A 13,631-nucleotide genomic window follows, 5' to 3' on the forward strand; every position below is an offset into this window, starting at 1 on the left:
TAACTAAATGAGCGAAAACACGAAAAACTTTCGAAGCAGTCGTGACGCGTCATACTAGGATGAACATGGTTAAAAGCAACGTCAGTTAAAAGTCATACTAGGCGCTTTGGGCCGCCAAATGCGTGTCGCTCGTAATACCCCCGCACGGACAGCAGTCGTGATGTCTCTTCCTGACCTTTTCTGAATATAGCAAGAGTGTGCGTGCATAGCTTTGACAGGTGCTGAAGATGCGCGAGAGCCGAGATTCCGAAAGTCCCGAAAACTAATGCGGAGGGCAAGTTCGTCTGCTTCTCGCGCAGGGGGTAGCGGTGACGTCAGAACGCCGAGCCCTGATTGGCTGATCGCGCCCCCCTATCTGAGCGTCGTCTGCTCCTTTGCAACGTCGTCTGCTCGCAACGTCGTCTGCGTCTGTCTTACCTTTCCTGCGACTTTCGGAAGTGCAGAGGCCAGATTCACGAAACGATCTTACGCCAAACATGTGCGTAAGACAAAACTTAAGAGCAAATTCGTATTCACGAAACGAAATTTTCGTAACTTTTGCGCAGGTTACGACAAAATCCTACGACAGCTCCGAAGCTGTCTTCGCACTTCTTACGATCAAATCAGCATGGCCGACAACGTCGCGGTCGCGACGACCCACGGACGTTTATTTTTTTACGTGCGGTTCTGACGCGTCCCGACTTCAAGCAGCTAGAGAAGAAAGTACTTGAAACAGACCACGACGAACAAGAACACTGGATCCACAAACACCCGGGAAAAGCTCCCACGGCCACGATCCCACCGAACGCGACCAAACGAGCTGGGCAGTTAGGCCTAGCAGGCTCTCCGCGACTCGGCGACCGTCTGCCCACGACCGGCTGGCGTGCTGAGTGGAATATACCCGCGCGACCCTTGTGAACCCTTCCCGTATAATATTTTGATTGCTGACCTCAATTTTAGATTAAGGGGTCAATTTCTTCCTCTTGTTATCTCCTTGTTTCCCGAGGCAACGGTGACTCTCGCCAATGAAAAAGCGGTGAATCTCCGACAGACGCAGCAAAGGTAAAGCAGCCATCGCTTTGACCGCTTTGACTAGCAGACGTAAAGCAGACGACGTTAACTGCGCCAACCCGCCGACGCCGTTAAAGAGTGAGGGGTCTCGCCGCACACGAATGGAGGGAAAAAGTATTTGGGAGGGAACTTGCCTCGGTTCTAAGCAAAAAAACCTCGGCGCCCCGGGACACCTCGCCAGGGAGTCCTTTGACTTCCCTCCTTGATGCGCGTCTGCTAGTTGTTAGACAAAAACAACGTACCGCTCGAGCTATTTCGTTTGCCCTCTCTTAAAGGCGAGGTCGAGTTCGCTCCGAAAGTCGCAGGAAAGGTAAGACAGACGCAGACGACGTTGAGAGCAGACGACGTTGCAAAGGAGCAGACGACGCTGAGATAGGGGGCCGCGATCAGCCAATCAGAGTTCGTCGTTCTGACGTCACCGCTACTTCCTTTCTTATGCGCAGAAGACGAAAATGAGCCCACTTGCGAGGCGTATATGTCCGTCACGCCCGGGAAGGAGGGGCTTCAGCGGTACTATTTAGTTTCTGCAGCCTTCGTGCACAAAGTTGAAAATTAATCTCGATACTTGTGATCCTGGAGGCCAAATGAAGACTATTTAGATGTTTTTACTCAAATACAGAACCGTCTCAGCTGAACTTAGATGTCGTTACTTTCGGTTTCGATCAACTTACTTAACAAGATTATTTTTGCCAAACGTTCAAGTTTGCCGACCCTGTCGAGCGTTGGGGCCTCAGGTTCGACTGGACTGGTTCGACGAAAGGAACGAGAACGAAAACTCGCGACCCCGGAGTTTTTGCTAAGTTTCGCTAACTTTGACAGAATTTTGCGCATCTCGTCAACCTCGTCTGCTTCCCCGAAGATGGCAGCCTCCATTAGCAAAGCACGCCACTCACGCGACGCGGGGTTCCTGCACGGATGGCATCGCACGACGAATACACCGAATCTCCGCAATGCGTTTGCTGGGCTACCTCGCCGCGTCTGTGTCTGGCAAACAGCACGAACTCTCATACCTCGCCAAGAAAGGGGCAGCCATCTTCTCCAAATCGAATGACATCTACCGCAACCTGGCGCTCGAGCAGTGGATCTACGAGAAGGTCGATTTTGAGCCCGGCTCACCGGGTCTGCTCCTGATGTGGGCTAACGCACCGGCGGTGGTGATCGGGAGGCACCAGAACCCGTGGGTGGAGTGCAGCCTGAATAACGCCTCCCGGTTTGGCGTCGACGTGGCGAGGCGGAACAGTGGTGGTGGCACCGTCTACCACGACGCGGGAAACCTCAACTGCTGCTTCATGGGTCACGAACGAGACTACGACCGCAAGGCTAACCTCCGACTTGTCTGCGATTCTCTGAGAACTTGCTGGGGCGTGAATGCGTCCATCACGAGCAGGGATGACGTGCTGGTGCAGGACGCCTTCAAGGTGCCCTTCTGCTCTTGACCTCTTTGGCGTCTGCTACCGTCGCCGCCATCATGGGGCGATTGTAGCAGACGCCATTCAGCAGCGTTACTGGACTGTCTGTTATTATATGTACTTACACGTTTTTTGAAACTACACGAGTAAATTATTGCCTCGACACTCTTTACCAAACACTGCAGGTCACCCAGGGTGACTTGCTTTGCAAACAGTACTTCACAACTTTGAGTCGTTTGCTTCATCATGCTAATGCACTTTTAGCTACACCACTTTGTTATATCAATTGTATACAATTAAATTGTTCTATTTAAGGATCCAGTTGAGGCGCTCAATGTGACCAGCATCCCATTGAAACCAAAAAGAAATGTGAAATGGGGGAGAAATGCTCTGTAGTAATTCATATATTTCTCAGAATCTTCACTTTCAAAGTGTGTGTCTTGTTTTTGCCAACAATCTTTCAGAGGCAACTTTTTGGGAGCATTTGGTTAACATCTTCCTAAATCAGTTAACTGTTGCGCATATCTTGCCAGACCTGCCATTTTTATACCATTTCCAGATATCTGGCACAGCCTCCAAGATTGGACACCAAAAAGCTTACCATCATTTCACACTCCTGGTCGATGTCAACACAACTACAATGCACCAGGTCTTAGGAGGACGATGTGTGAGTGACAACTTCCTAGCTCGATTTCATTGTGTTCTGTTTCTTTTGTAGTAATATGGGAAAAAATATATCGTAACCCCTACTATCATGCCCCTGTACTGTTGTGAGATGGATTGCCATAATTGGAGATTCCAGCAAAACTGAAGCTTTAATTAGCCATTACAGGAAACAAACCAAGAGCAGTCATTTGTTCATACCAGCAGCAGAATCCCATAGAAAATCCCACTAGAGATAAGCTCCCTGGAGGAAAGCTCACCAACATTTGTGCGGGTCTGGAGAAAAGTTAACCAGTCTGTTGACAGACCCGGAGAAAAGCTCACATCAAAATAAATTTTTGTGTAAAGTGGTTGCCATTTTGTGCCTCCAACAAGCAATTTCCACCGCACTAGTAGTATCTATGCAACCTCTAAAACCTAACTAAGACAAAAAAAAATTGCTTGTTTATGTCAACAGTGTTACACGGTGTACACACTTCACATCAGGTTTCCAGGCTGTAGCCAGGGTAGAAATATAATGAAAAAAACAACAATAAAATAAATCAGATTTTATTAATTTAAATAAGATTTATTTGATTTATTAATATGTTTTAAATCACTGTAGCTAGAAAATATTGATTATTTATCACTATATGCATTTTAAATACGACAGATTGTTTGATCAATTCTTTCGATCAGTGGAAACAATGAGGAAAAAAAGTATTTTTACCAATTTTAATCATTTTTTGTTTGTGAAAATTCTGCCAAACTAGAAGAAAAAGAGCTTAGTATAAGTTGTGATATGTGACATATATGTATGTACAAAATATGTGACATAACCGGCGAACAGAGACGAAGGTAGAAATAAAGCTCAAAGCAATAAAAAGTTTTCTTGCGTGATGATTTTTTAAAATTTAAATACAGAACGGATGCACATAAGAAGCATCTAATAACAAACATAATATTTATATATATATATATCTTTTTTTTTTTTGGGGGGGGGGGGTATTTTTGTGGGAAAGGTTTAAGTCATCCTAGTAAAACTGGTCTGATTTAAATCACAATTAAAATCTTGATTTTTATTCTCCACCCAGGCTGATAGCCCTTGTTGCATTTTTTTCATCAACCCACCTCGCGTGAGTAACCATAATTTCATTCCAACGTAGCCTGGATGTAGGAAATACAACCTTTCTATATTTTCAGTTTGAATGAGCCAAGAATTGAAACCACTTGAGTCTGAAACAAATGGTAAAATGTGAAGATTTGGCAATGCGGTGTCGGTATACTACGTAAAAGGTCATTTAAAAAATAAATATCCAGAAACTACTCAAGCTGCAGTCCTCTACACTGGTTATATTCCTGCCCCTTATTATTTTTCAATTGCGTGCTATTGAACTTACATATTTTATTTTCGTCAGGCAACACGCAACATAAAAAAAACGTTTTTATATTTTAAAAATAAATTCTGCTAGGGAAATACACAATGACCACGTGCGCTCATTGGAATGAATGTATTTCAATTGAGTGAATGCTCGATTCTTAGATTTGTAGGCGAGCTTTTCTCTGCATCTGTCAAAAGGCCTGTGAGCTTTTCTCCGCTTCGGACAGTTTTGCGGCGAGTTTTTTCCGGTGGGATTTTCTCCAGTGAACTTTTCTCCGCCGCCTCCAGTAGCCGGCATCATAAATTTACTGCAACTGGTAAACAAAACTCAAGGTTGTGAAAGCAAGCATCGGAGCAGCCAATAAGGGCACGCCAAAAGAGGATTTTCAAGAATTCCTCGAGAGCCATGTGGGGTCATTCCCATTCGTCCTTTCTAAACCACACGCCTCCTGCCACCTGACTCAGTTGTAGTGTGCGGCTTTGATGCCTAGGAAGAATGGGTCGAGTAGGTTTCAGCTTCTGCAGAAGTGTGGCTGCCAGTCTTTCTAGTTTCATACGCGTTCCAATAAGCCAGCGTTTACAAATACGGGAAGTACCGTTTTGCACTCGCAACGGTTAAGATATGGCAGGGTCGCTGGCAGAGAACAGAATTGTTCGGTCGAGCCGGCCAGTTGAAATCTATTTGCTTTGGTTTCAGGAGCACATAGATAGCAAGGCGACATCCAGCGTCAAAGCATCCGTCAAGAACCTGAAAGAACTCTGTCCCAGGATGACGGTGGAGTCCCTTGCAGAGTCCGTTGGACTGGCCCACCAGGCTCGGCTGTCGCACGACAGAGGATCCCAGATCCACACCGTGGACCCTTCTGAAGAGAACTTCCCGGGAATCGACGCAACCTGTGCACACCTCCGGAGCTGGGACTGGGTGTTTGGCATGACTCCGCGCTTTACCATCAGCGGCACCTTCCAGCTGCCGCCGAAGATAGCCAGCGGATTGGACCTCGGTGACATGCTCAGTGGTAGCAATGCCGCCGTCATGAGGCTGAGCGTCACGTGTTACCACGGCAAGGTGACAGGCGTGCGGTGCGTGCCCATCCTCGCCGAAACAGGGTTGCAGGAAGTGCTCGACACCGCACTTCTCGGGGTACGGTTTGTGCGCGGGGATTTAGAAGATGCCTTTCGGAAGATGCTAATGGTGTCCACCGGGGGTAACCATGTTCTTGGCTTTATTGGCCGGTGTGTCCTAACGCTTGTTGCCAATGCACAAAGATAGCAAGAGCACAGCGAAATTGCAGCAGTGAGATTTGTTGAACGGCCACATCAAACAAGCTACCTCAGCTACGGTTAGCAAAAGCAATACTGCTCAGAGTTGTGTGCCCTGTTTATTTTCTCTGGCTAGTGTTTGAGCGGGTAACACTGCGACGGAAGATACTGACACACGTAACTGCATTAGGGCACAGAAGGAAGCCTGTGCTCACAGTGTCTGCTTCAGTCGGGAAGAAGGGCTGACAGACTAGTCATTCACATTTCATGCCATCGTCGGCCAACTGCTACCAGGCAAAAACCTTGAAAAAGATAATGTAGGCAAGGTATAAAAAAAAAAATCAAGCGAAAGAAATGAGTGGAGTCAGGCCAGAAGTTAAAAGAATTTTCTATAGTAATGAGTTGTAACTTGTGATAACCAAAATTTTATCTGTAGACGTCCTTATAAAAGGTTTGAGCATTGTTACAGCCTTGAACCAGGCGTGCACATACCTGTGCTTGTTGAAAATGCATATATAAATTTTTTACTTCAGTTAATCTGTGTCAATTTGGTCTCATTTTTTTATAATATAAAAAGTCCCCAGATTTTCGTCTGGTAAGCTTATATATAACTTCAAAATTACGAAAATTACAGGACAGCTGAAGCTCCCCCCTACACACTCTATCAGTAACTATATGAAGTATTTTTTGGATGCCATATTTGAGTGCGCAATCCAAAGCGCATAGGCCTCCTATGTTGCCCAGGCGGCGCTGCAAAAAGAGATTCGTTTTGGGTAGTACAAACGTAGGTGTCTCAAACTGTCGCACGTCTAGAAGCGTGCCTGCCCTGGTACGGAACGCAATCGCAAGGAAAATGCAAAGAAACAGGAAACGTTTGAACGCCGTCGTATTGTGGGCCAAAGATGAGACGCTACGAGCGCCACGGTGGCGCGAGTCAAAAGGCATAGTTTCACACGTCTCAAAGTATAGAAGAAAAAAAAAAAAAAAGAAGCGTCACGACGCCAGATATTTTGCCATCCCCACAGAGATAGAAGACGCGTACCCTAGCACCGGAAGCACGAACCCCGCATTTTCAATTGTGCTACTGTGTCGGACCTAGCCGATTTCGCCGGATGTCAAGGTATTTTTTAGTTCGCTCTAAACTTTGACGCAGGAGGCCTATGCTCGGAACGAGTGCACACCTAAGGTCTGCCAAGGCCAACGGCCTTCATTGTTGTGCCTGGAACACATCTCCCGACTGGTGTGCTGACTGCGTCCTCAAATGTGGTCCCTCAATTTTTGCCCAGTAACATCGTGGAAGTGTCGTGCTGTTGCCCGCCACGACATTGGGAGTGGCACGTCAGCAGTGCAGGTTGCTTTCCAGCTGGACAGTTTATGGAAGCTCCGACAGCCAGGATTTGGGCAACGATAGCAATTCTCGCGCCTTGTTGCCTTCCTTGCCAGAGTTTCTGTAGTCGACTACTAGGATCGTAACATCCGACAGCATGACAGACCGACTCCTGCGACGTAATTTGTTGCAACTTCGAGACCACTTTCAACGGATGGGCAGGACAGGAGGGTAAACGTGCTGGTGAAAGACTGGTTCCAGGTCTTGACGGTCTGGTATGCATGTTACAAAAACACAGTGGAAGCTTGCCATCAACTCGCGGTCAGCAGCTAGGAACACGGCTTTGGCCTCCAGTGAACAGCCAGCAACCTGTCTTTTTTTCTTTTTTTAAGCACTTGAGCATCAGGTGAGCGTCCGGTCAGCGCCATCTCCGCAGAGTTTCCGGAACCTGCCCTGCACGAACACCCGAGGCACGCAGATTCCTTCCTTCTTGTTCACAGTCTCGCGTCGCACGTAGCCGTTGCTCTCCGCCTCAAAGCCGGCGTCCCGAAACAGCCGGGCCAAGTTCTCCTCGGAGAAGTAGTACGCCCTCGTGCCGTCCTGCCGCACGTAAAAGTCATCGCCAATCTTATGACCCGGCGCGAATCTTAGCATGGCCTGGTCGTAGAGCCCGTAGTCCCTGAACAGCACAACGCCACCGGGCTTGAGCACGCGGCGAACGTTCTCCAACGCCGCCGACATCTTTTCGGGACAGATCGCGGACAGCACGAAGATCATGGTGACCACATCGACGCCGCATTCGGGTACGCTGTCCGTCAGAGCATCTCGCGTCAGGTCGCATCGAAATGCTTTCACGCGGGCTTCGTCGTAAAGCGCGTGCGACTTGACGAAGTCGACGGCTCGCGGCGAGAAGTCGCAAGCGTACACGAAGAAACGGGTGTTCTCTTCGAGCAAGGGAAAGATGAAGTTGCCCACGCCGCAACCCACTTCGAGCAGCACGGGCGGCTCGTCGGCGCGGTTGGAAGACGTCGCCGACGCCGCGAGTTCTTCGAATTCTCGCTGGGTCCAGTGCCTGTCCTTGAAGAACCGGGTTTCGTTGCGCTTGTAGAACAGGTCCCAGTTTTTCTGAGCTTCGGCTTCGAGCTTCGTGCGCTTGAACTCCGACAGCAGGTTCGTGTCCAGTGCCAGCTTGGAGGCCTCGGATTCGGTCAGCGTTCGGGCGTAATGGCCTTGTCGTTCGTTTGGAGCGTGGTTTTCGTTTGTGTTGGGGTCCATAGCTGTCTGTTAGGTGAAAAACTCATTGATTGAACCTACTGAACTTTGTACAAAACATGATCTCATTTCTCACCTAATCGCAGACCGGCATCTACCACCGCGTGCGCGAATACGCGTGTAAATAAAATGTTGAACTCGCCGTGTTCGCTTACCGAGCTCCTTCACATTCCCTTAAATCGGCGGGTCGATTCCGGGCGAAAATAAGTTTATGACGTCACTACGCGTGTATGCTTTCGAGTATGCCAGAGTAGTTTCGAGTAACCCGCTATTCATCCGCGAATTACACTATTGCTAAAGTCCCGTAGTATTCTGAGATCATAGTTTAATCAAGATGAGCTTTTCTTATAGCAAGTAAAAATTGGCTTTGTTATACTTTATTTTAGACAACAAATCGCACAAACACTACGTTTGGAACGGGAATAGGAATAGCCAACAGAATCCACCTATCATCGGTTGATTGACGATTGTAGCAGATGACTGTCTTTGCTCGGTCGGCTATCGCCGTGATGTTGACTTGCAACGAACGGTGATAACCAACAAGTAAGACGTTTTTTCATTGTAAAACAGCGTGCTAACTCTGCGTACGTTCTCGCTTCTTAGAATTCTAAAGCTCCTTTCTCACCCCGATGGCTTTTCTTCGAGCTACCGTTTCAGTACTCTCGCTTCGCACACCTTTCAGTATCGGCAGATGTCTTGCTAGATCGAGCGATGCTTTCTTTTTTCTAGTTTTTTTTTCTTCTTTGAGTTGCTAAGACAACTAACTGGTCGATCGTTTGTGGTCGCTGGTGCGTTTAGGGTACCGGCATCGGTTGCGTTGCGATTTGCATAATTGGGCTGTCAACTCGCACCTGTGTTGTTTGGATCTTATTTGCGCGTTAAAGACCACCAGCGTTTCCATATGGTTTTGTTTTTGATCCTTTGCGGCCTTCGTTCTTTTAGTCGTAATGAACTCACTTTCGTAATTTTGCTTCATTGCGCTCGTAATTCGGGACTGTGAGACCAAAATAAGCTTGCAAGAACAATAACTGAAAACGAAAGTTACTCGTTCTTTCACCTTGAAAACTAACGACCTTCCCTATGCTTTTTTTTTTCCTTTTTTCTGCAATTTACAAAGAATTGCTGTTATGACAGAACGATATGATTTCGGTTGAGAATTCAGTTTTTTACCTATGTTATAATAAAAGCAAAAAGCAAATGACATTGTTACAGGCATGGCCATTTAATAGGTCATGAGGTTTTTACAATATGCTGTGCGCCTTAAATTTGGCTAGCTAGGTTCGGTTAGTGTGTTTGCATCTATGCAGAGCGCAAGTTCGTCTGCTTCTTGTACAGAGAGTGTGATGATGTCAAAACGCCAAGCTCTTATTGGCTGAAAAAAAATAAATAAATAAATAATGGGTAGAGCTCAAGGCATCTAGCATTGAGGTCTACCCACTATTCTTTCACTCAAAGCCAAATAGAGCTCGGCTTCATCCTGACGTCACCGCAACTCCTGCGCAAGAAGCAGACGACTTGCTCTTTGCATAGCTTTGGCAAACACGGTGACAAATACCTGCTTCACAAGCAGGTGGTTTTGCCGTGGTCTGCACACGTTATCAACCTGGGGCCTTTTGGCATTATCGGAGCCATTGTATTGTCAACAATTTAATCTGTCGGCGTAGTTTTGGTCGGTGCTTTACGAATGCAATGCGGCAGCAGGCTTTCATGTTTGATTCGACGTTGCGATTATGCTGATACGGTTTGAGACTTAGAAACTAACAATCTGTTTGGTATGAAGAAGTAGAAACAATCGTCAGATGTTCACGAACACCAAATAGATTTCTTTCGCCTTGCAGCAACATCCATCAATTTTTCGTGCCCAAACCTTCTACTATTTTCGATGGTGAATGGCAAACTTTTCTAGCCACTTCTGTAAACCAAACCAAACCGAATACAGAAATGTGGGGGGAGGGGGATGGGGGGGGGGGGGGGGGGGGGCCTCCATAGATAACAAGCTAAGATGGGAACTGGCCTGGCCAAATACGTGACAAGTATCTGCCTGATAACAGCTCCTCAGCCCAAAGTAAATAGCCCTCTAGCACTATGGGCACCTCCCTGTTCTGTGTTTCTTCAGGAAGCTTCTGCAGAAAGCAAGAGATGTCGGGCGAGGCGTCTTCATCTGGCACTGCCTCGACGTAACCTTGGGCCCAATCTCCAAACCTAGCAACTTTCGGCTGTCATGCGGCTGTGGGCAACGCTACTCGGCTTGGGCTGCTTTTCGGCACTCCTCTGGCCTTCACGGGCTGGCAATACTGTAGCTGACACCGGCAGTGAGTAGATGCAACCTTTTTTACGTTGCACTTCGTGTTTTCTAACATATTAGTGGAATAGATATTTGACTCTAGTTAAACCTCTGAAGTCCCCGCGAGCTCTCGTCTCCCCTCTTCCTCAGTTTCTCGGCAAATTGTCTATTGCTGGTTAAAAAAACCAGGACAAGCTCCCTCCACAGAGCTCTCTGCTCATCGTGATTGGGTGTTTCCTCCTCTCCACTCACATCCTCTTCAGCATTTGCTCTGCTAAAGTAGGAAGTGCAGAGGGCTGCGCGGGGGGAGCTGGCTTGCTTTTCTTAACCTGCAACAAACTATAGTATCTATATTGTTCTGTAAAATGTGGATATAGTGATCATGGATCAGTTTAGTTTAGTGTTGTAGAAGTTTGTTGCGAGTTGTAGGGAAGGTATGCTGTATATAACGGTGTGGGACGGATATATATGTCTAATTAAACAAACATGATCACTCGGAGAAGGTCTCAATTTAAATGGTCTCGGCGATTGGTATTGATTTTTTCCTCGGATCAATGTGGGAGGAAAGAATGATCTAATCAGCGAATCATATGTCTTGTCTAACCATGTTGTTCTTGTGACATTTTTACAAGTACTTTTTTTTTTTTGTTTTAAAATTTCATGCTCAATTGCTTTTTGAGTGGCATTTTTTAAAACATGACCTTGTTGATGCAGTTATGTTGAAAACTTGTTGGAGGCAGGTTTTGTTGAGACATCTGTTCAAAGATTGATAAAGTCAGTGAGTCTCACTGTAGTAATTGAGTCTTTGGTTGCTAATGACTCGATATCATCAGGTCCTCAGCCCCTCCCTGTCATTTCTGTTCATTTGAGCTGGATTTATAGTAAATCATACATTATGATGTCACCGAAACATGGCAAGTGTGTCTCTCCGTAAGACGTCATTCTAGCTGGTTTCAGCGAGGTGAACGCCGAATCGCTGTGCAGATGCCTCAGTTTCCTTTAAAAGCCGACATACAACACGGTTTTCTCCAGGGAAGGTAATTCTTTTAGCACTCCCCTATCCTAAGCTGCGAGGGGAGCCAAGATGGGGCAAGGTAAAAAGTGGAGAGGATTAAGGAAAGGAGAAGGCGGGCAAGAGTGGAAAGTGCGAAGTGTACGTCGGCCTTTAATGCATTTCATTTTGACAGCGGATCACTTTCCTCTTATCTGCCTCAGTTGAAATGGGCATTCTGGGAACACCAAACTTGTAAAACAATGTTGTGTACCATATGTTTTTCCACAAAAATTATGTTTTTTGGTTCGTGCTAAGTTTCATGGAGTATGTGATGAGGTTATGGTTTCATTTCCAAGTTTTTTCTGACCTGGATTAAAGTTGATACTTTGCTTTCCAATGTTTGTTTTATTATTTCTACCTTTGTTTGGACAGTGTTTTGGATCGTTGGCTGCATTATTGTGGTTCTTGTTTCTGTTTTGGCTCTTAGTTGCAACTTGTTTGCCAAACTTTTTTTTTTTTTTTTACTTTGGGCTTGTTTTTGTTTTTTGACAAGGGCAAGAAAGAGCAACAGATTACACTTTTTGGGGTGCTCTCATTTCTCAAGCTCAGAGCCTGTCCTCCCTCGTAAACCAAGCATGCAGCAAATTAGTCGGAAAGCATGGACATCCAAGTTTTGACCAACATCCAGAGCATTTGTAATGGCAAAACATTCACTTTAGAGAGTTAAGAACCACAAAACGCTTAAACAGGTTCAAGACAAAATTCCAGTTTCAAAACACAAGTGGACATTCATCCGAAGTTTAGGTTAATTAAAACGGTACTTAGATGATACAGATTAAGAGCACTCTGTACGTCACCATTCGCATGCTTCTGCTCCATTCAAACACTCAGTTTGGTCTTTCCCCAATATCTTTTCTGGTTCATTGTCTGAAAATATTTCATTCTGATCAAAGCTTCAGTGCCATGGCAACAATAGCAAGTGCAATGAATTCGCTAAGGTTAATCAGACTCTTATTGAACAATGTTTGAGCAAATGGCCGCCATTTCACTGAATGATATTTTAGTGAATTGCGAAAACCAACTCGACAGGCTAAACAATTACTGCTATTACCAGTAGATCACAGTTCGTTCATTCATAAACTGACAGTGCAATTGAAACTATGTGTTCATTGGACCAGTTATATGCTGCTTTCTTTTGCCACACAATCATACCCTCATCCACACCCGCTGGGTGACAAAAAGGTGATTGACTTATTCGGTGGACATGTGGCTCCCTTTGCGTTGTCTGCTTAGGGGCGAACAAAACGAAGGAAAATACTCCTTTCACTCCGTGAAGTCCGCACCGCCTAAGGTACCCATAAGCAGTGCTTAAAAAAAAAAAAAGATATAAAATGTTTGTTAAATTGTTTCTCGACGAAATGAACCACCTCCGAATCGGCAACGATAACAACGACTTCGTCGCACGACCGTCGGGAAGGTGATCCCCTCTCCGACAATGTCCTCGTGGACGGCGACGACGGCGACGACGACGGAGGCTTCTGCCCGGACTCGCTGTTTCCGAGGCTGACTCCGCTGCGCCACGTGGTCCCGCGCGGCGACGTGAGCGCCGGGCGCTTCACCAAGGTGGCGCATGCCGGCAGCCTCCTGGACTGCACCAAGGCCTGCTGCGCCGCGGGCGCCGACTGCCACCTGGTGTTCCTCCACGGCGACTCCTGCTTCCTCGTGCACTGCCGTTCGGCCGCGCTGTGCCAGCCGCAGCGCCGCGCGGGCGCCAAGTTCGACTCGAGCTTCATGGTGGTCGTGCGGCCCCTGCGTAAGTCGGGCAACGCAACGGTCCGGCGGTCGGCGTGACGCGGTGGCTCGAGATTCGGTTTGCTTCTCGTTTTGCACGGGGGTGAACGGTTGGATGACTGGCTGTTTTGCAGTTTGTTTCGTTCTTGGCGCCTGCGCAGCACCGGTGTTAGATTTCGTTTGCTCCTCATTTCATGTGTGTGCAGACGGTCGGGCACCAA

General features: G+C 46.9%; 3 protein-coding genes across 3 annotated transcripts in view; 2 read left to right on the forward strand and 1 right to left on the reverse strand.

The window, feature by feature from the left end:
• The first annotated feature begins 1,851 nt into the window (after positions 1 to 1,851).
• On the forward strand, positions 1,852 to 6,279 carry LOC8036505 (lipoyltransferase 1, mitochondrial). Its single transcript, XM_002411868.5, has 3 exons — positions 1,852 to 2,468; positions 3,019 to 3,126; positions 5,180 to 6,279. The coding sequence occupies exons 1-3, from the start codon at positions 2,001 to 2,003 to the stop codon at positions 5,750 to 5,752; spliced, it is 1,149 nt and encodes a 382-aa protein (XP_002411913.3). The 5' UTR covers positions 1,852 to 2,000; the 3' UTR covers positions 5,753 to 6,279.
• Positions 6,280 to 7,262: 983 nt separating this feature from the next.
• LOC8036504 (tRNA N(3)-methylcytidine methyltransferase METTL6) lies at positions 7,263 to 8,480 on the reverse strand. Its single transcript, XM_002411867.5, has one exon. The coding sequence runs from the start codon at positions 8,342 to 8,344 to the stop codon at positions 7,472 to 7,474; it is 873 nt and encodes a 290-aa protein (XP_002411912.4). The 5' UTR covers positions 8,345 to 8,480; the 3' UTR covers positions 7,263 to 7,471.
• Positions 8,481 to 10,439: 1,959 nt separating this feature from the next.
• Positions 10,440 to 13,631, forward strand: part of LOC8036503 (dyslexia-associated protein KIAA0319-like protein) — a 48,227-nt gene continuing 45,035 nt past the window's right edge. Inside the window, exon 1 of the mRNA XM_029974100.4 lies at positions 10,440 to 10,653. Within this exon, the coding sequence (XP_029829960.3) occupies positions 10,563 to 10,653 (91 nt within the window). The 5' untranslated portion in view covers positions 10,440 to 10,562. The remainder of the gene's footprint in view (positions 10,654 to 13,631) is intronic.

The sequence above is a fragment of the Ixodes scapularis genome, unplaced genomic scaffold, assembly GCF_016920785.2.
Source record: "Ixodes scapularis isolate PalLabHiFi unplaced genomic scaffold, ASM1692078v2 PGA_scaffold10__122_contigs__length_95168666, whole genome shotgun sequence".
Lineage (NCBI taxonomy): Eukaryota > Metazoa > Arthropoda > Arachnida > Ixodida > Ixodidae > Ixodes > Ixodes scapularis.

Bases quoted from the DNA above. Each gene is read 5' to 3' on its own strand.
- LOC8036504 (XM_002411867.5), bottom strand. From the start codon at position 8,344: ATGGACCCCAACACAAACGAAAACCACGCTCCAAACGAACGACAAGGC.
- LOC8036505 (XM_002411868.5), top strand. From the start codon at position 2,001: ATGCGTTTGCTGGGCTACCTCGCCGCGTCTGTGTCTGGCAAACAGCAC. The intron at 2,469-3,018 runs GTGCCCTTCTGC...TACCATTTCCAG, and splicing joins TGGTGCAGGACGCCTTCAAG to ATATCTGGCACAGCCTCCAA. The intron at 3,127-5,179 runs GTGAGTGACAAC...CTTTGGTTTCAG, and splicing joins AGGTCTTAGGAGGACGATGT to GAGCACATAGATAGCAAGGC.